At 41.5% G+C, this 23,499-nt stretch overlaps 1 protein-coding gene across 3 annotated transcripts in view; it reads left to right on the forward strand.

Annotated features, from left to right (window-relative positions):
• The window catches only part of DAAM1 (dishevelled associated activator of morphogenesis 1), a 154,497-nt gene that overhangs the window by 56,984 nt on the left and 74,014 nt on the right, over positions 1 to 23,499 (forward strand). For all 3 annotated transcript variants that reach the window (XM_006199724.4, XM_072963131.1, XM_072963130.1), the window contains exon 2: positions 4,936 to 5,154. In XM_006199724.4, the coding sequence (XP_006199786.1) occupies positions 4,972 to 5,154 (183 nt within the window). In that variant the 5' untranslated portion in view covers positions 4,936 to 4,971. The remainder of the gene's footprint in view (positions 1 to 4,935; positions 5,155 to 23,499) is intronic.

The following is a 23,499-nucleotide window of genomic DNA, read 5'->3' on the forward strand; positions in this document are numbered from 1 at the left end:
TTGAACTATATTCTGCAAAAGTATGCTTGTAACAGATTGATGGGAAAACTGGCCTTCATACGTAGTCTGAGAAGCTGGTGTGGAGATCACCGTAACTTAGGAGTTTTTGATGGAACGTGTTTGCATATACATTCTCCCTCCTCTGTCAAATAAATAAGCATTTGTGGGTTGTTGTTTTTTTAAATGTTATCTCATGTTGTTAATTGTGAAAGTAGTATGTCTTCATTGTGAGAACGATTTGGAAAGTACAAAAGAGTTTTGGGGCTTTTTTAACATGCTCCATGCAGCTGATACGAACTCACAGCTGCTCACATTTTGGTGTGTTTCTCTTCCTTTTTTCCTGCTCGTACATAGACATTTTTTTCCCTTACATAAATGGGACTTTGTATACCTAGTCTTTATTTCATATATCGTACATATTTGCATGTCGTTAAATATTCTTTTTAAAATCTATTTTTATTGAGGTACAGTTGATTTATAGTATATTAGTTTCAGGTATACAACATAGTGATTCAAAAATTTTTATAGATTATGCTTCATTTACAGTTATTATAAAACACTGGCTATGTTCCCTTTGCTGTGCAGTATATCCTTATTTACATACTCTTTTTCAAAGGCCTACATGGTGGTCTATCTCTAGTTGTACCATTATTTATCTACCTTTTTCCTATAGTTCTCTATTATTGGTACTTATTTTATACCCTCATTTATTTGCTCTTATAGATCATTCTTTGAAAATTTTTGCGAAAACATCTTTGATAGCATCTATGAATATATCCTTAGGATGTATTTCCAGAAGTAAAAATACTAGGTCAAAAATTGTGACTATTTTAAGACCTTGATAAATTGCCCTTCAGAAATGTTGAGCCAAATTTCATCCTCCACCAACAGTGAGTGAGACTCACTGCACTGAGTACTCTCAGGACTGGTTCTGTCAGCGTGGGGATACTGCTGACAAAGATTAAGGGCAGAAGAAATGAGTGGACCACCTGGATGGAAGATGAAAGGAGTGCAAGATATTTATGGGGCATGGGAAACTGTTGGCTAGAGTGTAGGGTACTTTTAAGAAAACAGAGAAGGCAGAAACAGTGAGTTGGAATTGGATTTGATGTCATACTGAGAGCCAATTCAGAATGGTGTTGGGGAGCCATGGGTGGTTTTGAGTAGGAAAATGAGACCCCCTCCCAAGGCTCAGCTGTGGGAAGACGTTATGCAGCACAACCCGCAGCATCCACACTCATTCGCTGTGTGTTCACGCCCCTTCCAGTCTCACGCCTTTGTTTGCACTGTCCCCTCTGCCTACATGGCCTGCTTTCTAGTATCTGTCAAAATTCCACTCATCCATCAGGGACAAGATTCTCCCCTACAGAGTTCCTGTTTGATTACATAGCACTTACTGTGTATGTACGACGCGTCACATTACATTTGTTATAGTTATTTGGTGCACTACTCTCTCCCTCCAACTTATAAACTCCTAGTGACCCACTCCTTTCTGTATCCTTAGGTGCCTACTGTCATGCCTGATGTACAGTAGATACTAATACACATTTACCAAAGGAATCCTAGGTACTGCGTATGTCTCATATGACCTTACACAAGAACGGGATAGTGGGTATCTTGGTCAAGTCTTTATTACAGCCAGTTAGATCATCATACAGCGCTCTGTGACGGATACCTTGCTGTTAACCTCTGCCCCCCATTTCCGACTCAGACTTCCCCCTGCTAGCGTTCGGAGGCCACTATCCCTTAAGGTCAGTGGGGAGCTTGTCTCTAGAAGTGTTTGCAAATCAGAGTTATTTATGAGAATTTCTACCTGTTTGCATCATTGTATTAATTAGAAAATCAAGAAACTGGTGACAGATTTTGGAATTAGATCCTCTGATTTGGAAGAGGTGCCCTAAGTCAATAAGTTGGGTTTTGCTTTTAAAACTGAAGAACGAGAACAGAGTTCAAAGAAGACATCCTTCCCTCACTGTGCAGAGTTAACTATTGTTAAATGTTGACGCACTTGCTTCTGGTCCCTCTTCTGTGTGTATACTTTTATTTTTAACTGCATAAATAATATAGGAATTGCATAAATAATATGATTACCTTGTTCTTTAAAAATGTAAGTCTTACAGATAAAGCTTGAGGACCCCTTGACTTTCATCCCCATGTCCCATAGTCTAAAGTATTTTTAAGTGAAGTCCTTTGTTTAAATGAGATTTTATGTAAAAGTCTAATGTTTCATTCAGTAAATATGTGAGTATCCCATGTACACGTGTCCCATTTATTATCATATGCTGGGGGCACAGCAATGAACAATATATTCAAGGTGCCTGACCCCCTGAAATTATCACATAGGATACTTTGAAATAGTTGTGCCTGCTGTGAAGAAGTTCCCACAGGGTGAAGGGGTAGAGAGTGACTGTAGCACTGGAAAGAGAACTATGGCAGATTTAGTGGTTGGGGATGGCTTCTCTGAGAAAGTGAAATTCACACTGAGGCCTTAATGATAAGAACTGGCTGTGCACAGATGTGGCCAGAACATGCCAGTCAAGGACAGAGCTGATGGAAAGGTCCTGAGGCAGGAGCCAGGATGGCCAAGGTAGTTGAAGTGCAGTGACTCATAAGAAGGGTGGTATAGGGTAGGGGGTCTGGCTCGGGGTAGGGGCCAGATTGTGACACTCCTTGGAGGCTGCTGTATGGCCTTTGCATGTGAGTAGCCATGGGACATTTTTGTAAAATTAGATTGATACCTAGTATGTCAATATCCAACAAGGATAAATTTTAAAACTGAAGAACGGGTGGGCTGCCAGAATTGAGACTGGAGTGAGAAGTGCAAATGGGCACCTACTGAAAATCTCTAATCTCATTCCCGTCTCCCATCTAAGAGTTGGGGTACCTTACGCCTTGAACATTTTTGACAGGTAACTCTAGTCTGAAGACAGCAGAGCCGGGGGCTCCTCAGCTCCATCCTATCCTAGTCATAATGGGAGAAAGTTCTTCCTTATGTCTCCTTGTAGCTTCTACCCATTAGTTTTCAGTTCAACTCTGATCCTGTCTCCATGGAGCGGCCCTGAAGTCAGTTTAAGGAAGTGTTGCTGAAGCATTAGCCCCGTCTCTCAGCACGCGCTGCATTTGTCAGGGTGGTGACACTAACCACGTCATCTGATGATCTGTCCTGTAGCTCAGCGTTCACTGTAGCTTCTCCAGGAAGGTCACCTGCCCACAGTGCTAAAGAATGACAGTCATCAAGACCCAACCACATCTGCTTTCTCTAAATTATTATTACTGGTTTTCAAGAGAGACGAATTGGGGGAGGCTTGTAAGTGTGCCTCCCAGTTGCTGGTGGGATAAATCCAGACTCCTCAGCCTGGGTTGCAGCTTCTCCACACCGGCCCTCCTCTCTACTCCGACTCCCCCGCCTTTGTCCTTGCCGTCTTCCCCGCACAGATGTAACTTTCCTCCTCTGCCCTTCCAGCCCACCGAGGGCCAATCCATAATCCACCTTTTTTTTTTCTTTTCAACTCCATCTCTTTTTAAAAATTGAATATCTACAGGAGTTATGCATGTCTGTGCTCTTATTAGAAAAATATATATATCGTAAAAAGCATGTTTCCTATCTTGCCTTTTCCTAGTCTCCTTCTCTCGGAGTTAGGAAATTGCTGTGTACCTTTCCAGGCCTGTTGCTCCACAGTTACATGTAAATTATTTAGATTTTTGTGTGACATTGTTTTTAAAAGACATTATGGCACATGATATACACATTATTCTTTGAGTTGCTTATTTCACATAAGAGTATAACTTGGAAAAACTTCCAAGGCAATACGTACAGTTGTAACCCTTAAAAAAATCTATACAATCATTAAAAAATTGTTTTTATGGTAAAAATTCAAATTCAGAAGGGTATAAAATGAAAAGAAGTTCTCCAATCCCCTCTTTTTACTTTGAAGGTTACCACCGTGAACACTTCCTTACATATATTCACAAATGCTTTAAAACATGTAACCCTGGAATATATGGTGTACGTATCACATAGCATCTTGAACATTTTTCCGTATCTGCATACACGGATGCCTTGTTCTTTTTAATGAGTGTGTAGTATTCTATTAAGCAAATATACTATAATTTATTTAACCATCTCTCTATTAGTGAACTCATTGGTTCTTTTCTGTTTGAAAATCTCGGACCCTCCTAGCTCAGATTAAGTCACTCTTCCTTTGTTATGAATATAAATTATTCAACACAATAAACATTAACTGAGTGCCTTCCATCTTCCTGGTGCTGCGTGGGTACCAAGTTGCTTGGTACACAGCCCCTTCCCCCTGCTTTGTGTCATCACAGTCTAACAGGAAGGCACCCTCCTAAGGAACTGAGACTGTGACTGAGCTGGAATGGATAGATATACCACCCTAGCATATATATTATTAATTCTACTTGGGGAAGGTTAAGAAGGAGACATTGCAGTCGAACCCTAGAGGATGAGAAAGAGATCTTCCAGGTGGTAAGGAGGAGGTCACTCCTGCAGGAGGGTAGCAAGAACAGTAAGGCTTGGCATGAAAGAGCATGTGATGTACGAAGAATGGCCAGGGGCCCTGTGCGACTGGATCATGCGCCGTGGCGTGGAGCGGCTGGAGGTGTACTGTTTGCTCAGCAGTGGGTCATAGGACACACTCAACAAGCAACTAGAAGGACACAGGCTCTCTGCCCAACTGTACTCCAGACCCTCTTGGGGTTGTCCTCTCAGTGGCCTGTGGCATGGCCTCCAGCTGTCAGCTCCACTGGCATTGTCCCCAGCACAGAGCTCTTTCTTGAAATGGTCTGACTTTAAAAATGTGTGTGTGTGTGTGTGTGTGTGTGTATATATATATATATATATATATATATATATATATATATATATATATAGTTCGTTTTTGTGCTCTTAACCATGTCACATCCTCTTTTTTGCAGAGTTTAATCAGTCAAGAAATAGCACAGAATTCAGCTATGGCCCCAAGGAAGAGAGGTGGACGGGGGATTTCATTTATCTTTTGCTGTTTCCGGAATAATGACCACCCAGAAATCACGTATCGGCTGCGAAATGACAGCAACTTTGCGCTGCAGACCATGGAGCCGGCGTTACCCATGCCCCCCGTGGAGGAGCTGGACGTCATGTTCAGTGAACTCGTGGTGAGTCTCAGGCTTACGTCCCAGCGGCGGCTGGGAGCCGCGATGGAGAGGAGGGGACCCGACGGTTTGATATTTGGCTACACGTGGGCTTGCTCTGTTCTGTGAAACTCCCCTGTCTGTCCCTTACATCTGCACCCCCACTGTCAGCACTGAGCCTGTGCAGAAGGAGAAAGAAAAGGGTAGCAGTACTACATCACAGGGCTTTGCTGGTGCTTTCAGTGGAGGAATTTAGACCTGTAGGTCTCCAAGTACATGGCATTGCATAGTATTGCATAGTATTGCATCCTAAGTTGCCCTAATTCCTCCCCATTCCCACCTGAGTCTAGACCTGGGTGCATAAATCTTTCCCTCATCTGCTCCACACCTCCTGGGGGTCCCTTGTGCTTCCTCCCACACCCAGCATATATCTGTAGTATTCGTGTCTGCTTAAAGGTTAGTCATACTGTCCCTCTTGTCCTTGATCCTTGGTTGAAAGACATTGTTACTTAAGTACAGTATAATTATTTAGCCTAATGATAGGCTGGCCATAATAACTGTTGTGGGAAACTTTTTATAGATGCTATCGTATTTTAGAATCCACTATCCTGACATGAGAGACGTAGCTAGGGTAGGACTTATCCTTCAGGACGTGTCCATGCTCTCTTCAACTTAGCTTCTCAAGCGTCTGCGAAGTGGTGTTTCACTCCAGGCTGTGTGCAGAGGGTGTTCTGGCTCCGTGAAAGGCACTGGCACAGGCGTTAGCAAGACTTCGCTTCAACTTACTGCTCTGACTTTACTATCTATATCAGGATGGAAAAGCATGTGACTTTTCCTAGCCTATGTTCTGGGAAGTGGAGGAGGAACAAAAAAAACCTTCTCCTAGGTTTGATGTAATGTTTAAATGAGAATAATGCAGACTGGGAATGGCCCAGTGCCTGCCCCTTCTTAGGTGCCCAGTAGATGTTACCTGAGTACAATCTCCTCCCTTCACCACCACTGCCATTTTGTAATGGAGTTAGTTCCGATAAGACCATTTATGTGGTTCAGCAGATCCTGGGAGTGGTGTCCTCTTACGTGAGTCTTAGGTCCGGAAAGTGATGTAGCGAGTAATAGCTGAACTCACTGCGTCGCTCCAGCTTTGATAGAGCAGAATTCACCGATAAGCTCCTCTCCTGAGATGAGCCAAGGGGAGAGAGTGCTGTGATGCTGATGTTTGAGCTCTGGCCTCCTGAGTGGATGAGTGGGCCCGTCACCAAGCAGAGCTGGTTAGGAGAAAGAAGAGCTGACTCCCAGCAGCATGTTTCAACTTGATGATTTTGAAGGTTTCCGGTGTGTTCTGTAAGGAATCTCTGCCCTCTCCCATCTCCACTGCATGCAGAACTCTGTTCTAGATGTTAATGGGGAGTTTCAAAATGGAAAACTAGAACCTGCTCCCAAAGAGCCGACCGTTGCAGTGGAATGGGAGGTATAGTGCCGCCAAAGGAAGACACATACGCCTCTCTGCATAGACTATGTTTAAGTGTGTTGTGGGGTGTAGGACACGATGATGATGAGAGTAGTCAGGGAAGACTTCCTGGAGGAGATGAGTTGTGAGGAGGGATTGAAAGTAAGAAGAGAAGTGGAGGGGATCAATATTATTGGCTGTCTAGGCCATCTTAAACCAGTTTATCCTGGGTTAGCAGAGCCTCAGTGGTTACGACAGCAGAGGCTTATCTCTTGCTAATGCTGCATGTCCACTGTGGATCAGCTGTGGCTCAGCTGTGGTTCTGCTTCTTGGCACCTTCTATTCAAGACCAAGATCCAGATCTGGTGGCAGAGGAAAAAGACATGGTGAACTGCTTGTAGGCTCTAAGCTCATGCTTGGAGATGACACCTGTCACTTCCCACATTTCTGTGGCCAGTGCAAATCACATGACCACTCCTGTGTTCACAGGATAAGGATGTATCATCCTTCTGGCATCACAAGTCACATGACCAAGCCTGAGGTCATTGGGATGGGTGGAGGAGGCATAATCCTTTCCCAGGGCTGGGCGGTGAATCATGTATCCTGCTGGCTGTCAAGGAGGGCAGTAGTGATGCACTGATAGACTTGGTTTTATTTCCCAGTTTGAGTTTTTTAAAACCAAAAGTCACCCTAAGGAGACAGATGTTGCTGATAGATACAGGCCTCCTCAGTGGGCACGGAGCTGATGGGCAGCGCTGGTCCCGCAGAGCATCCACCTCCACCATCCTTTCCATTGTGTTCTGTCGGCCTCCGAAAATGAGACCCAAGCCAGAGCCTGTGTGGTGGCAGCCCCATGTGCATCCTGAAGACTGCTCATTGTTCTGTATTCATAAGGGAGAAAATTCCACTCTCTGCTTTATTGATGTCTTCATTCTGTGTGAAAATTGCCTACAGCTGTTAGTTGCTAAAAAGCCAATGCCAAACCAGAAGGTTAAGCCCAAACCATTGGAAAACAAATTATCTTGAGGTTTGTATCTGTCCTGGTGAGTGATGGATGGATTTTTGTCTACTCTTGACTTTAGGGACTTCGACCACAAATCCATCCAACTGCCAGGGGTGTCCTGAGATATGGGAGGTGGGCTCAGAGCCACTGGAAACCTCTGCCCTTGATTCGCTCGCTGGAGTAGTCACTGAGCAGTTGTGCCTCTGCTCAGTAGGGGAGGCCACGTGGGGAGGCCGAGAGGGCGTGGCTTCTGGGGTCAGAGCACTCTGCAACTAGGGTAACTCCCTTTAAGGTGGTTTCTGCTGGAATTTGAGTTTATTTCCTTGCCTATAAAGTGGGGATAATACCATCTCTCTGATAGGGTTGGTGCGGAGATTAAAGAAGACAGCTGCTTTTAAGATGCTGGCACCTAGTCATGGGTGCTTTATACCCCACCCTCTAGTACAGTGAGAGGGATGGGAGATAATTCAGGTAATTTCTGGGCACAGCACTCCAGGCAAGTATCCCAGGTTTTTCTTTAGTTGAAAGGTAATCTGCCTGCTGTGAGTGCCTCAGTGTGGGTCCCAACTTGCAGGCCATTCTCCCTCTGGTGGGAAGCATCCCATCAGAGCCTTTACTTCACCTCTTCTGATGCATCACTCATTTGATGTATTTAAAAGTGATACCAAATACGTATCAGAATTGCTGACTGTAGCCTTATCATCTTATAAATAAAGCAAGCCTGGATGGGAGGTCAGCCGTCTGAATCTTTACAGAAGGTGGGCCCTGAGCACCTCGTTCCTGGGCAGACTCCCTGCCACAGGCGGGGCAGTTGGAATCATTCCAATTTCGAGATGTAGTGGTTTTCTGGAGGTCCCAGTCCCACACCCTGCCCCGCCTTTAAACAACACCTTTATTGGAATGCAGTGCACATACCATGTAATTCACCTAATTAACGTGTACAGTTCACAGAGTAATGCCACCATCACTACAATACATTGTAGAGCATTTTCGTTGCCCTCCAAAGCAACTCCCTTACCTATTAACCGCCACTCCCCAATTCTCCTCAACCCTGCTATTCCCAGGCAGCCAGTAATCTCCTCTCTGTTTCCGTGAATTTGTCTATTCTGGTCATTTCATGTAAATGGAGTCATATAATCTGTGATGGACATTTGGGTTGTTGCCAGGTTTAGCTGTTATGAGTTATGCCACTGTAAACATTCCTATGTGTGGAATGTTTTTGTGTGGAAATAATATTTTTCAGTTCTCTTGGGTATATACCTAAGAGTGGGATTTCTGGGTCACATGGTAACACTGTGTGTAACTTTTGAGGAACTGCCAAACTGCATTCCCAAGTGGCTGCATTGCACCATTGCACGTGTCCGCCAGCAGTGCATGAGAGTTCCACACCAGTTTTCTCCACATCTTTGCCAACTCTTGCTATTTTCCACTTCCTACTGATTAGCTGGCTGTTTTGTTTTATTTTGTTTTGTTTTATTTTGTTTTTAGGGAGGAGGTAATTAGGTTTATTTATTTTATTTTAATGGAAGTACTGGGGATTGAACCCAGGACCTCATGCATGCTAGGCATGCACTCTACCACTGAGCTACACCCTCCCTTACAACTGGCTACTTTTAAAGAGGTTCTGTAGGTCCTGGAGAACTGAGGACATGCAGCTTGGGAAGTTGTGTCTGTGTAAATTGTCAAATAGAAATAAAGTCTTCCGGCCAGCAAGTTTTAAATGATTTGGGATATTTAAAAATAAAATATTGAGAACCTGTGTAATCTCTGCTAACCATACATTTTATGCCTTTGAGCATCAGTCCTTTTTCCTGTATTTCCTCCCCACCTCCCTTTTCTACCTCTGCTTAAGTCCTCTGCTCAGCCACACATCAGGAACATAACCAATCTGAGACTCAGCACTGTTCCCATAAAATAAGATTCAGCTAAACTCTTGTCTTTTCTACATGGTTTTTAGGGCTTAGATTATCCCCACCAACCTATTTGAAGAATGCAGGGCATGACAACATTATACACTGCCTTTGTAAAATTTTCCATCTTAACGTTAGTCAAGGGAAGATTTCCTATGAAGTGAACAGAATGTATTATTAATTGTCAGATCAATTAGTGTGTGTGTGTGTGTGTGTGTGTGTGTGTAAAGTGCCTGCTCTTTGTGGGGCCTTGAGGTAACTGGTCCTTAATGACTTTGTGGGGCTGAAGTTCCCGCTGGGGAAACAGGCAACTAAACACACAGTCGTCCCCAGTGTGACTGAGGGCTGTGAGGGGGCTGCTCCAGCAGTACATTTTGTTGGGGAAGAACCTTTTATTCCCCTTATTTTTTCACAAGCAGGGAGTTGACTCACAGGTTCTGTCTCCATCACCCTTAGCTCTCTTGCTGAAAGTAACATTCCCAGCTTCTCTTCCAACCCCTGAATGAATAAGCATATCTCAGTCTGTCTCTCATTCTCTATTTCTCTGCAAACCTTTCAGAAAGCACACATTCTGTGCTTTCTGGTGCTATAAATTTCATAGGCTTGAACCCCCTGGGGAGTTCTGCAGTTGTCTAGCTGTCACCATGACTGGTGGCTAAGTGTCTAATTTAGCTCTGAGATCTCAGCAAGCCCATTTGTCTGCAGATGAAAGTTGGATTCTCCAACCCAGCTTTCAGGAGTAAAAAGGAAAGTATTTTGATCTCCATTTGCTTGATTTCTTAACCTAGCTGTCAGTTAATTCCATTCTTGTTGGGGAAGGAGGATGCTGCTTACCTACATCTGCCTCCGAGCCTCACAGTACCTCATGTGGAAGGATCTTGGAAGCCTTCCTTGAGGAACTGATCTTTAATGTAGACATGAAAACCAAGAAGGAATTATTGCAGGCCAAGAGGAGAGAAGAGAGTGTTACAGACGGTGAGAATAAGGTGTCTAGAGGGAGAATGAGGAAGGCTCAAGGAACTGAAAGTTCAGGGTAGACAGACGGAACCTGAAATAGGAGGCTGGGAGGACTGCGGCTCTGAGAAGCGAGCCAGGAAAAGGGGATGGGGATTGTTGTGTCAATTTAATTATATATCTCAGATTTTTTTATTTGAACCAGAGGAAAGTACCTCTGCTTTATTATAGATTTTCTCAGTGAACTTAATATACCAAGGTACATCAAAATATTTTGCTATCTTGTTCTATTTACAAAAATAACCCTTGCTTTTTGCAGTCTCTGTTTGGTATCAGTAAGCTTAGCAAGAGGTGTCGTGTCTCCTTGGGTAGATTCTGAGTATGTTTTCCTCTGAGTCCAGTTGTTGAGGTGAGATGCCTTGTTTCGGCACTTACCTCCTATGGCTATTCAATTTTGAAACAGAAAGGAAAAAGAATTACTAGGAGCCCCCTTCTGATTTTCGATCCAGATACATAGGCTCCTGAATATACCAAGAGTCAATAGGCTAAGGGTTTGTACAGAACATTTCACAGCAGTAGGCGTATTGGAATTGGTGTCCCCATGTGGGTTCTGTCAGTTCTCTTGCCTTGTGAAACATCAGTGTGTACAACTGCTTTTCCTGGGTGAGGTTTGAGGGGAGAAACCAGGCTTATGACAAGTCAAGTTATCATTTTTGAAGTGTATTTGGAATCAGTTTCACAGACTTATTAGAGGAAAACTTTCATTTCTAAAAAAGTACATCACTGTGAATTTATAGCAGGTTGGAAAATACTAGATAGTCTGGACTCAAATTTTCCTAAGCCTGAATTTACCAGCTCCATTTACACTGTTTTCTGGTTAATCTGCCTTCTTTTAAATCCAAGTGTTTAGTCTTCCATTTACGTGGCCACTGGGTCAAATGTTTTGGGATAATATAGAATGCTGTGCCTTCCAGGAAATGTAAAATATTTTAAAGAAACTTAATAAGAAATTCATTACTGATTACCATTTATACTATTGAGGATCATCAACAAAATTAAGATCTCAGTAGGGAAAGTAGTGATGATAGATAACACAAGACGATAAGACTTGTATCTTCATAAATATAATCACTTACTACTATAGGTTAGTTTTTTTTTTTATTATGCAGTACTGAGGACATTCTCAACATTGGTAAGCAGCACAGAAGTTGAACAATGAGGATAGCAGGAATGAGAAAATTTAGTTGATGTATCAGAATTAGATGAATTAACAGTCAAGGTAAGCTGTGCCAAATGAATTCCCTTGGGAACCCATATCAGTAATCTCTTCATTTTTCAGTATGTGCTGAAGTCACTTTGGTATGAAAGGAGCTACAGGAATTCAAGTTAGTCTTACAGATTGACTGGTGTCCAAATTTTGTTCTTTCACTAGCCATGTGAATTGTTAACCATCTTCTCGGGTTGTCAGCATAATGTCTTTTACTACTAGGGCTATTTTAAGCCCTCTTTAATAATAAAGGTCGTCCATTATCACCAAAATTGATGGAAAATTTCAACACTTTTTATCTCTTTATTTTTAAAACTTGCCTTTTATATGAAAACCATGACTAAGGATAGAAAGTTTCTTACAGGAGCTATTTAATTTCCTGTCCCCAAGGAGGATGGAAAAATCGGGTAGCAGGAACATTTAATTTTACCCTGATTGAAGAACCAAAAAACTGCTGGTAAGAAGTCATAGTTTTAATCTGTTGTTTCTTAACTGAAGTATAGAGGGTTGCTTAGTAATTAAGCAGAGGAAATCAGACTGTATGAAGACTTCAAAGATATATCTAGAATAGTCTCAAAGTGTTCAGTTGTCTGGAAGCCAAAAATCATAGTCTATTGAAGGAATTGATATTAAAATTGTTCAATTTCCATGAGATTAAAAATTCTTTTCAATGGACATATCTATAAAAGTCAAAAGAGAAAACTCTATTTTGCTTAAGGACGTGATTAGTTGACAGAGAAGAAAAAAAAATACTGCGTAGCTAGTCCCTTGACACTGGCATTTTTGGATAAGTCAACTTGATGACTTCACAGAAAAATATTTGGGACAGTATGAAAATATGCAGGACATCACAAAGGGAAGTGGGAATGGAGATATGGGCTTAACTGTGTTCAGTGCTAAAATTCCTATGGCGTAGATGTGGACTACAGCCAATGTACTGTCAAGCGATCCTAACCCAGAAATTTAGAAACAAATTATTTAGGCCTTGAGAACAACTGACGTTTGATACAGGGTGATGTTGATACAGGTAGTTTTGCTTGCTTGTATCTGTTGTGTTTTTGAATAGAACTTTGGTTACACCCAGGAATCATGCAGGGTTTGCAGTAGCTCTTCACCCCAGGGGACAGTGTACATTTCTTTGTGCTGGTTGAGGTCCTGTCTGCTTAGAGACAATGAGATGGTCAACATAGTTTTTGAAGTTTCCTTCTTGTCTTCAGGTTTACTGAGCAAATCCAGGACAGCTTTTTTTTTTTTTTAATTGAGTTATAGTCATTTTACACAGGGCAGCTTTAGGTAAAACTACAAAACCATTTTTTTCCTTCTAGTCCTAAATTTGTATTTTATATTATCAAGACCATTCCAAGTATCCTTTTCTACCAGGTGTTAAAGTTACATTTTTAACTTCATGTTAGATTCTTTATCATCCATGAATTCATCTATTTCTGGGTGCTTCTTAATTTAGATTACAGTGCCTGAAATGGGGTGGGGGCATGGAGAGATGGAGGAAAGAAACATGAAGACTGTATCCTTTTTTTTTAATACAAATACTGCAAAGCCATCTCTGAACTAATACTGTTATGAGTCCCCTTGGCCTTGATGATTTTCATTACTATGAGTCCTAAAGAGACGCTGAGCGATACGTATCAGCTTAGCTTTGGCTACAGTTTAAAATCTGATTATTTAACCTAATCCTCAGGCTACCATGTGCAGACTACACAAAGTCAGCATACTGTACTGACGTGCCAACTCTCGTGTCTCCATACAAACCAGTATGGGTTTTAAAGACCAGGAGGATAATTTCATCTCCATGAGTAGTGTGGTTTAGGGAAGCTTTCAAGTGTAATTTTAAAAATGTGTTTCAGTAATGGCTAGAACAGTCTGGTAGTTTGTAAAAATAACTGCATGTGAGACTATCTGTTGATGCACTGGGAATCATCTAAATGCCATTTGCTCTCATAAAACATGTCTTAGCCTGTGGGAGGTGAATGCCCAATACATAGATAGAGTCGAGTTTGAATTGAAATACACTATCTGCTGTGTTTGGAATCCGCCCCTTCTCCACCTTCAATTCCCAGAATTTCTCTGGAATTTCAAACTTACTTTTTAAAAACAAAATTAAATTTTTTTTAATTGAAGTACAGTCAGTTACAATGTGTCAGTCTCTGGTGTATAGCACAATATCCCAGTCATGGATATACATGCATATATTTGTTTATATATATATATTTTCCATTAGAGGTTATTACAGGATATTGAACAGTTTCCTGTGCTATACAGAAGAAACTTTTAAAGAAATCTATTTTTATATATAATGGCTAACATTTGTAAATCTCAAACTCCCAAATTTATCCCTTCCCATCCCCTTAAAGATTGTTTACTAAGTCTGCAAGTCTGTTTCTGTTTTGTAGATGAGTTCATAGTGTCCTTTTTCTTTTTTTTAAGATTCTACATATGAGTGATATCATGTGGTATTTTTCTTTCTCTTTCTGGCTTACTTCACTTAGAATGATATTCTCCAGTTCCATCCATGCTGCTGCAAATGGCATTATTTCATTCTTTTTTATGGCTGAGTAGTATTCATATATATATATATATATATATGTATGTATATACACATATATACACACACACAGACGACAACTTCTTTATCCAGTCATCTGTCGATGGACAATTAGGTTTCTTCCATGTCTTGGCTATTATAAATAGTGCTGCTGTGAACACTGGGGTACATCTATCTTTTCGCATTAGAGTTTCCTCTGGATATATGCCCAGAAGTGGGATCAAACTGTTTCTTGATTTGTGTTGTTAGAACTCAGTACTAACTACATCTTTTAGTTATGATTTTCTGGCTCATGGATGAAAATATATATATATTATATATATATATATATATATATAATATATATATGATATGTATATTTTAGAAAACCAAATCCCTGAATAAAAAAGCTGGAATTTCCCCCATCTTGTCCAATTTTAAATGAATCCACTGGAAACATCCTACAGCTGGTAGCTGTTTATTTCATTACACAATGTAATATTTAAGAACTAAAACTAAACCAAATGACTAAAAGCTCACTTAGATTATATATATGGGTTTTTTTCAGAAAAGATGGGCATTTCCAGGGTGTAGAAGAAAAAGTAAGTTCTTTGACATCTTTTAGACAGTCAGACAGTTTGAGTTTCTTGCCATGTGGACACTCATGTTAAGTCCCCTGTGAACATGCACTGGCCCAGAGCCCGTGCTCAGTAGATGCGTGTGGCCTGGACAAATAACTGGCTGCTTTAGGATTACACACGAGATGCTGAGGAAGTGTTTGAGGGAATGTGTGCGTGCGTGTATGCATGAATTATAAATGGCTGAATCATCCGGCAATGGGGTTTGCATTCTGAATTACTCTCGAAGTAGGAGTGTAGGATTTGGGCTGGTTCCTGCACACGTCCTGCAGCCCTGCCTACCCGCTGTCATTCTCTCTTCTCATCTTCATTATTTGGATGTCAGTTGCTATGGTAGCACCAGAGTGGCTGGCATGAAGGGGAGAGGGCTCAAAGTCCAAGAAGTATTTTATTTCCTTAACAGTCTCTCTACCCTATAGTACATGGTAAAATAAATAAATCCTGCGATGTGGGAAGAGACTCATTGTACTCAATATCTTTTGACCCAATTAAAAATTAAAAGTGTCAGCTGAGCTGCCTAACAAGTCTCCGGAGAGCACGCTGAGCAGGTGGGGAGGGGCCTGGGGTAGAGCAGTGCTGTGTCCCTGAGGGAGGGGACACATGTGGAACTTGGCTTCACGGCTGCCCACCGGGCCTTAGGATGCCTTTTTCATCTGTCACTTCACAGGCTGGTTCTGGGTCTCAGGAGACAAAGGCCCTCCATTCCATTAGGGAAAAATTGCTTAGAATAACTCTTCCATTAAGCCTTGTCAATAGAAGTTATATTCGATTATCAGTGTAAAAACTGGAACTTTGGGTGGCTGGCTGGGTATCGGGAGATGATTTTCACATACATTTAAAACAGAGTTATTTATTTTAGATTAGTGGAAAACTCCTGGTGATGTAGACTCATTAAAAGTTAATGTTACTCGGATGAGTTTCTAGTTGAAATAACACCAGAAAGCCAGATACGAAGCCTGCAGATTTGGCAGTAGGCTGTCTCGTAGACTGGATATAGTTTGCATTGCCTACTATTAAAAGCAGGAAAGGAAACAGTATAAAACAGTGAACCATTGGTAGTAAAAAACTAAAATTATTTCTGTTAGTCAGCCTTTGCTTGTGGGATCTCTCACTTCTTATTTTTATAAATCAAATGAAAACATGTCTATCAGACACAGAGAACATGACCGTGTAGGTGGCAGTGAGTCATATTGTGGTATTTTGTGTAATGACTAAGAATGCTGGCAGAAATCTTACAGGCTGAAAACCTTCCAGGTGTGTTCTCTGTGTGTACACATCCCTTTTGGGATTTAAAACTCTGTTGTTTTCCATTTATGTCTTCCCTGCCTGGTGAAGAACAGGTAATAATTCACGGAATGCACCTCTATTTAAACCAACAAAAGTCTTATCTAACTTTCAGATTTCAAACCACCACTATGAAAATAAAATACTTTTCTCAGGGTCACTGTGGTTAAATTTTAAGAGCTGTGATGGCAATTCATGACTCCTGGATGTGATAGTCATTTGCTGTGGTGAGGATGGATGTTCATAAATTTTGTGAATTATTGCAGCTGAATAGTACATTTTCTCCACACGTTTATAAAAGTGTAACTTTTTTGCTGCCAAAGGGTCACCCTTCAGTCCTCTATCCGCTTTGTCTGGCCTCTTTTCCCTGATCTTACGTTTATCACTGTGTTGTGTGACTTAAGGCCTGGTCACTTGTCCCTCCAAGAGGGTTTGACTCGTATCTGGTGGTGTTAAGTTGTGGGATGGGAATAGAGAGTAGATGAGGGAGAGGGCTAAATCCGGAGAAGATGCTGTTAATATTGAGTCTGTGTTAGGTGAACGTGGGGGTTGCTGCCTGCCAGGCACGTGGGAAACCTTGGTGGAAGGGGTTAGGATGGGTGTCTTGGGCCTGTTTGCTGTGGGTATTTAATTTGAAGGGGAAAAGTTAGCCTTGTCGGAGGAATAAAATGTTAGAAATTCTATGAGCTCTCCATTGAGTCAGATGGATGATTACCTTGTCAAGGACCATTTAAACACCAAAAAGAAACAGACCCTAAAATGAAAACCCCAAACAACCCCAGACAGAAGCACACACAAAGCAGTGGGTTGATTGGCAGGGTAACTCTACGGTCCTGTCTAAGCATCTCCCTCCTCTCATTTTTTAAATCTCCATTTCCCCCAGCATTCATCTTATGTCTTCCTACCTCTCTGTGAATATAGATTTGGCTTAACTCCTTGGAAATAGAAATTCTGAATTCCTTTTTTATAAATTGCTCTTGTTTGCTGGCAGCTCACTTGTTGGCTCACTGAAATTTGTTGACTGGGTGGATTTTCAAAGAATAAATGCTCTAAATAATGCATTGATGGTGTAATAATGCCATAATTCAGTTTAGCTCATATCTCTGAAAAGAGTTTTTCAACTGAGGCAAGACCTTTATTGTATATGATTTCAAAATTCCTTCCCTTGCTTTATCTAGCAAATTGACCCATTTCCTTAGGTTTATTTGAGCTGTGCCAATTGTTTTCTGATTTATGTAGATTTCTCTATAGAGCTGCCTGATTGTTCTAGAGTGTAGGACTGGTGGGGTTTCTTTGTATGGAAGCTTTTAGAAGTAGGGCTTAATGAGTCCCTTTGTCAGGGATGAAGCCTAGAACTTTTGTTCCCACAGCTGAGTTTCCTTCAGAGTTCTTTTCTTAATGAAAAAGTCTAAGTGTTACCTTTCTCCAAGATAGAAATATATAAAATAAATATCTTGTAAAAATATTAAAAAACATAATTAATATCTTCTCTGAGAAGAAAAGCCTTTAGGGTTTTTTGTATTGGTTTCAGTTTTTAAGAAACTTGAGCATTCTGTGGAGAATGATGTTTGATGCAGATGTTTCTTTTTTCATCATTAGCTAAATCATTTTCCTTTAACTTTTAAAACTTTCTCGGGTAGCCGAGAAAGAATAATATGGAAAAAAAAATTTCTATGGCCCATGAAAGGAGCTAGGCCATCCTAATCTGAGGTGTAGTAGCAGGAACTAAATTTATTCTGTTCATCTTTGCACTAATTGCTGGTCCCCAAAAAATATCTGACATAACCAGATGGCAAAAAGGAAAAAAAAAAGTGAGAGGTAAAATGCAAAAATAAGGTGATCTAGAAGCAACCAGGATGCTTCCTGGGGTTGGGCTAACGACATGTCTTGTTAATCTTGGTGAAGAACTTGGCTGTTAACCCCCAGAGGGTCAGTACTCTGCTCTGGTGCCACCACTCAGGAGACCCAAGAAACACTGAAAAGGCTCTTCAGGACTTAAATGATTAATGTTAACATTACCTAATTTAATATTAAAGGACATTGAGGAGAACATTGTCTATCTCTTGGCCTAAATAGAATGCATACTAATAGAATCTATGTAATTTTCAAGGAAAGGACAAGAATATTTCATGGAAGTGATCTTGGTTTCAAACAAAAATTGTATCTGAATTGTAATACTTCCCACATTGAACTACTAGCTCTAAAGAGGTGTACTTTTTTCCTTTCCCTCCTCTTCTTACATTTCTTTTCAATCAGTTTCTCTTCTAAACTGGCTGCTTGGTTTATCCAAGGTTCAACCAGAATTTTCTTTCCTTACTATGTACACAAGTTTCTGAAGTTTTTGTTTTCCTGGTGCTCCAGCAACCAGGCTTGATTTTTTTTTTCAGAAGCTTTATGGAGATATAATTTACAAGCCAGAGAACTGACTCATTGTAAGTGTACAGTTTAGTGCATTTTAGTAAATGTACAGTTGAGCCACCCTCACCACGTCCAGTTCTAGGACAGTTCCATCACCCCATCTCCTCTGTGGCCCATTTGCAGTCAGTCTCTGCTTCCAGCCCCAGGCAACCATAGATCTACTTTCTGCCTCTAGAGATTAACTTTTTTTCTTAAAAAAAATTCCTATAAAGACGTGATGTCTGAGATACAGTGATCCTAATTGTTTGGTTTTCCATGATTGCCTCTTTCAATATTTGAATTAAGTATCAAAATGAAAAATCTCTTGTAATATTACTTTGAAGTAATTTCAGAGCTTGAAGAAACTCATGTGTAAGATGATTTCAAATTAGTTTGTAGTCCGTTCTTTTTCCTCCTTCCATCAACTGTGCTTTTATTCCACCTCCTTGCCCTGCAGTGTATCCGAATGAGGACAAATAGCTGGAAAAGCAAGAAGCCAGAAGCAGCCCATCCATTTTGTAACCAAAGAAAGACTTCAGGAGAGTTGTCAGCGAGATGGGTATATCTTTGGACATCAAAGCTAAAACTATAAAGCTGGCAGCTTCTATAAGGAGTCATAGACTATCATTTTTTACCTGAAAGTTGCAAAAATTTCTTACAGAAGACAAAAAGCACTAACTCTAATAAAAGAAACAAATATTAACAAATTAGATTTCATAAAAAAAGCCTCTGCACTTAGTGATCAAAATAGATTGTTAACAAAATGAAAAGGCACAGAGTACTCTCAGTACATACCTCTGACAAAGGACATGTTTCCAGGATATGTAAAGCCCTGCTTTAATGCAGCAGGAAACACAGAAATGGGCAAAAGATTTGAATAGATACCTTATGAAATGATATGTATGAATGGAATGTGAACATGTGAAAAGGCATATGCAGCATCAGTTGTCATCAGGAGAATGCATATGGAAACTGCATTGAGATACCAGTTCACATAAACTAGGATGGCTAAAATTTAAAGGATGTAGCACCAAATGTTGCTGCAGATGTGGCATAACTGGAACTGGCTGTATATATTGCTGGTGGGAGAGTGAAATGGTCCAACCAGTTTCTAAAGTGTAACATGCAAGAACCGCTTCAGTGTATACCTTTGCCAAACTCAAAAAGTGTGTACTTAATTGCGGTACATTTACTGTATGTACATTTACTACAAAAAAAGAAAAGAATTGGTTTTAATCATCAAAATGCATTGAGCATCACTACATCCCACGATAATCCCTCTCTTCCTCCTTCCCAGCTGTCCCCTGATCTTCCTTTACCTTCCTTTTTTTTTTTTTTTTTTTTTTTTGTGGCAATCCAGCTATGTCAGATACTGTTTTGGGGACTGGCAATTAATGCAAAGATGAACTGAACAAATTTATTTCCTGTTCTTTGGGAATGAGTCTAGAAAGGGAGTCAGACATGCCAGTCATGTAACTGCAGCAAGTGAAAAATACCACAAGGTTAGAAGGGCAGAGAGGGGCTGCCCACCAGGACAGTCAGGGTAGGCTGCCTGGGGAGTGGAGCTGATCTCTTTATTAGATAAACAGGATTGATCCGTAGGCATGGTGGGAAGGACTCTCCAGGAAAAGGGAACAACAGGTGCAAAAGTTTCAGAAATGGGCAGCGTGTGATCCCAAGTGCTGAAAGGCGGCTCCCGGCGGAGGAAGAGAGGAGGGAGTGGAGGAGGTTAGAGCTGGGGCAGGTCAGCAGAGGCCATGACATGAAGGGCCCCTCCCTACCAGCTAAGGAATTTGGACTTTATCCTGAAAAGAAGAGGCACTGTTGAAGCCTTCTATCATCTGGTCTTCCTAACTCGAACCCGTGAAATCGGGGTCTGTTGTTCGTCTTCACATTCTTCATAACGCCTGGCCGTGGTCCTAGAGTGGACAGGACATCCAGTAAGTGCTGATAGATCTCTAGGGCTGTGTGATAGTCTCTTGGAGTCTTAACATGCTTGTTTCAGCCACATTATTAAAATGGAGTGAGTCAGAGCAGAGAGACTTTTGGAATGGAGGTGGGGGTCTCATTACACTCTGGGCATCGTGCCTAGGCACTCCCGGTTATTATCTTATTTCATCTGTGTCACCCTCCTCGCTCGGACCTGCCAGTGAGTGACCTCCGATTGCTCTGAAGATAAAGACCAAAGTTCACAGTGGCCTGCAAGGCTGTTGTTCACTGTCTGTAGGGCTTTTTCCCTATTTAATTCTTATTCATTTCTCTGATCTCATGTCACTCACAGACTTCGCTGCCCCACTTTTCCCCACAGCAGGTGGGCTCTCAGAGCTCAGCTCCCTGTGTGATCAGCCCTCTGTTGGTGGGATTCTTTGATTTCCCTTCTGCACATGAGCTCTGGGATACATTTCTCTCCCCTACACCTAGTCCAATGAATGACATTTAGTAGATGCTCAGAAAATGTTTTGGGTGCATAAATGAATCCTTGGGAGAAGTCCGTTAGGTATATATTATCATTCTCATTTTTCATGTGAAGAAATTGAAGTTCAGAGGTTAAGGAACTTGAAGGTTACATAACCCAGAGGAGCCAGACCTGGAACTCAGGAGTGTCTGACAATAAAATCCTCTGTGTGTGAACAGACACTCACCAGGCTGTGAGTGCAGCTCACATCAGTGTCGTGGTTCTGCCCACCTGCTGAAGGATCAACAGAATGAACAGGCTCATGGTTAAGAACGTGGGTTCTGGAACCAGACAGTCTAGCCTCAGATTCCTCCTCTACTGTTTACTCGCTCTGTTAACCTTGAGCAGGCTGTTTAATCTCTCTGATTCAGCTTCCTGGAAAGTGGGGTAATATTACCCACTTTATAGGATTGTTGTGAGGTTAAACTAAATTAATCCATATATAACACTGCCACTAAACACACACAAAGTGTTCAGTAATTGTTACTGTTGCTATTAGCAGTATCTGTTTCTTCCCATTTCTTTTCTGTAATACAAAACTATATCCAGAGGCCCTATAGTAAGTTTTCATTTTTTTATTTCATGAAAATTCTCTCCTTGCCTGAAACCATCTGCCCTGAAGTCCTAGTTCAGCTGGGGTCTCGCAGTTCAAAATTGGTCATTTCTGGGTCTCAGCAGGAGCAGAAATTTTCTACCTCTAACAGCGAAATCTGGTAATATTAGTACTTTTCTGTGAATTTTTAGGTTTTAGGATTCACACATTTCTTCACACCTCTGCTCAAGTGGCAAAAACACAGCGCTGTAGTATAGTAGGGGATACAATATTCATAGCACTGTTCTCTCTCCCAAATCATAGACCTTTCCCCCAAACTAAACACCAGATTATCGAGCTATTTGAATAGCTAACCTGACGCCCCACCCTTCCCCAACCTGCCAAAACCTTTCATTGTTGCAAAGTGATTTATATCACCATTCTCCCCCCACCACCATTCATCAAGAAGTGAAAGCAGGTGTTACTTACAGGAAATTAAAAAAGGAAGAAAGGAAGAAAAATAATTGCTTCACATATATGCCCATTGCATGCTGAAATTTTAACACTTTTAACATGCTCCCTTATAATGGAATTTTCTGTAAATATTTTTCTTTCCTTCTCTGGTTGTTCATTACTGAAATTCTTAACTAGTTTCTTGTGGTTAGGGTGTAAATAGTGTGTGGGTGTGTATTTTAGTGACTTAACTGTTTACCTTGCTGTTAAAAGAAAATAGCACCTGATTTGTATTTAGGTGATGAGACTAATAACCACAGTACCGTCGCCCCTCCCTGTGCCGGGCGTCACCACCTGCTTAGCTGATGTTGCTAATCCTCACACAGCCTGCAGGTGAAAGGACATGTCCATCCCCGGGACAAGGAGGCAGAGGCTCAGCGAGATGAAGAATTTCCCCTGGCATGGAACATGTCTCAGACCTTGCGTGGCCAGGCCCCAGAGGTGCAGGTGCTAACAAGACAGGGCATAAGGGGATAACCAAAAGCAAGCCTGGCGGATTAAGTTGGGGCTGTACACGGAAGACCTCAAAAGACAGGCCAAGCAATGTATCATTCATTCTGCAGGCAGTGTGGAACGAATGACATTTTTGCACTTGCTCCCATCCGCTCAGTCCTCAATGCTGGGCAGTGATTTAAGGAGCCTTCTTACGGAGCCTTCCAGGTGATTCTGTTGCTCACTCAGGTCAGAGGACCACTGCTTTCATGTATTTGTGGCTGTGCTGTAGGATGGCTTGGAGGGGCAAGGAGGAACAGTGGGGAGGCTGGTGCCGGAGGCCAAGGGAGAGGTGATGAGGGTGTAAGTTTGGGTGGTTTCATTGGAAGTAGAACCAAGGGAAAATTGTGAGATTTTCCAAGGAAGAAGTAATAGGACTTGATGACCAAATGGAGGCAGGAGTATAAGGTGTGTGGCTGTTGTTCACGGGTGGCAGAGCTGCAGGTACACACCGAAGGCATTCACAGGGGGGCCCGTTTAGACGCCTCAGGTACCTGAACCTTATTATTGTGCCTTACTCTATAGCACTTGAAAATGTCTTACACCCATCAATCCATCATCGCCCTTAACTGGATAACTTTCTCCTACAGGAATAAAAATGTACCAGACGCTCAATACCAGTAATAGTGTTGACGATGGATTGAGTTATTAAATGCCAAGAACTGTTCTCTATGCACTTAATAGTCATTATCCCATTGTTGTTCATTAGTTATGTATGTTCATAAATTGCCTTCCCTTAGTGTCCAATCTAAGCCGCACATCACTGTAAAATTAATGTTTCCAGACACAGATCTGAGAGGCTAGGAGTCTGGGCCCTGGAGTCAGACAGCTCTAGGCTTATACCATATCATTTACCAGGCATGTGGTTTTTGAGCAGGTTACTTACCCAATCTTCCTCCAAAGTCTCCCCCAGCTGCATTACAGCAAGTACTTAATAC

Source organism: Vicugna pacos, chromosome 6 (assembly GCF_048564905.1).
Source record: "Vicugna pacos chromosome 6, VicPac4, whole genome shotgun sequence".
Lineage (NCBI taxonomy): Eukaryota > Metazoa > Chordata > Mammalia > Artiodactyla > Camelidae > Vicugna > Vicugna pacos.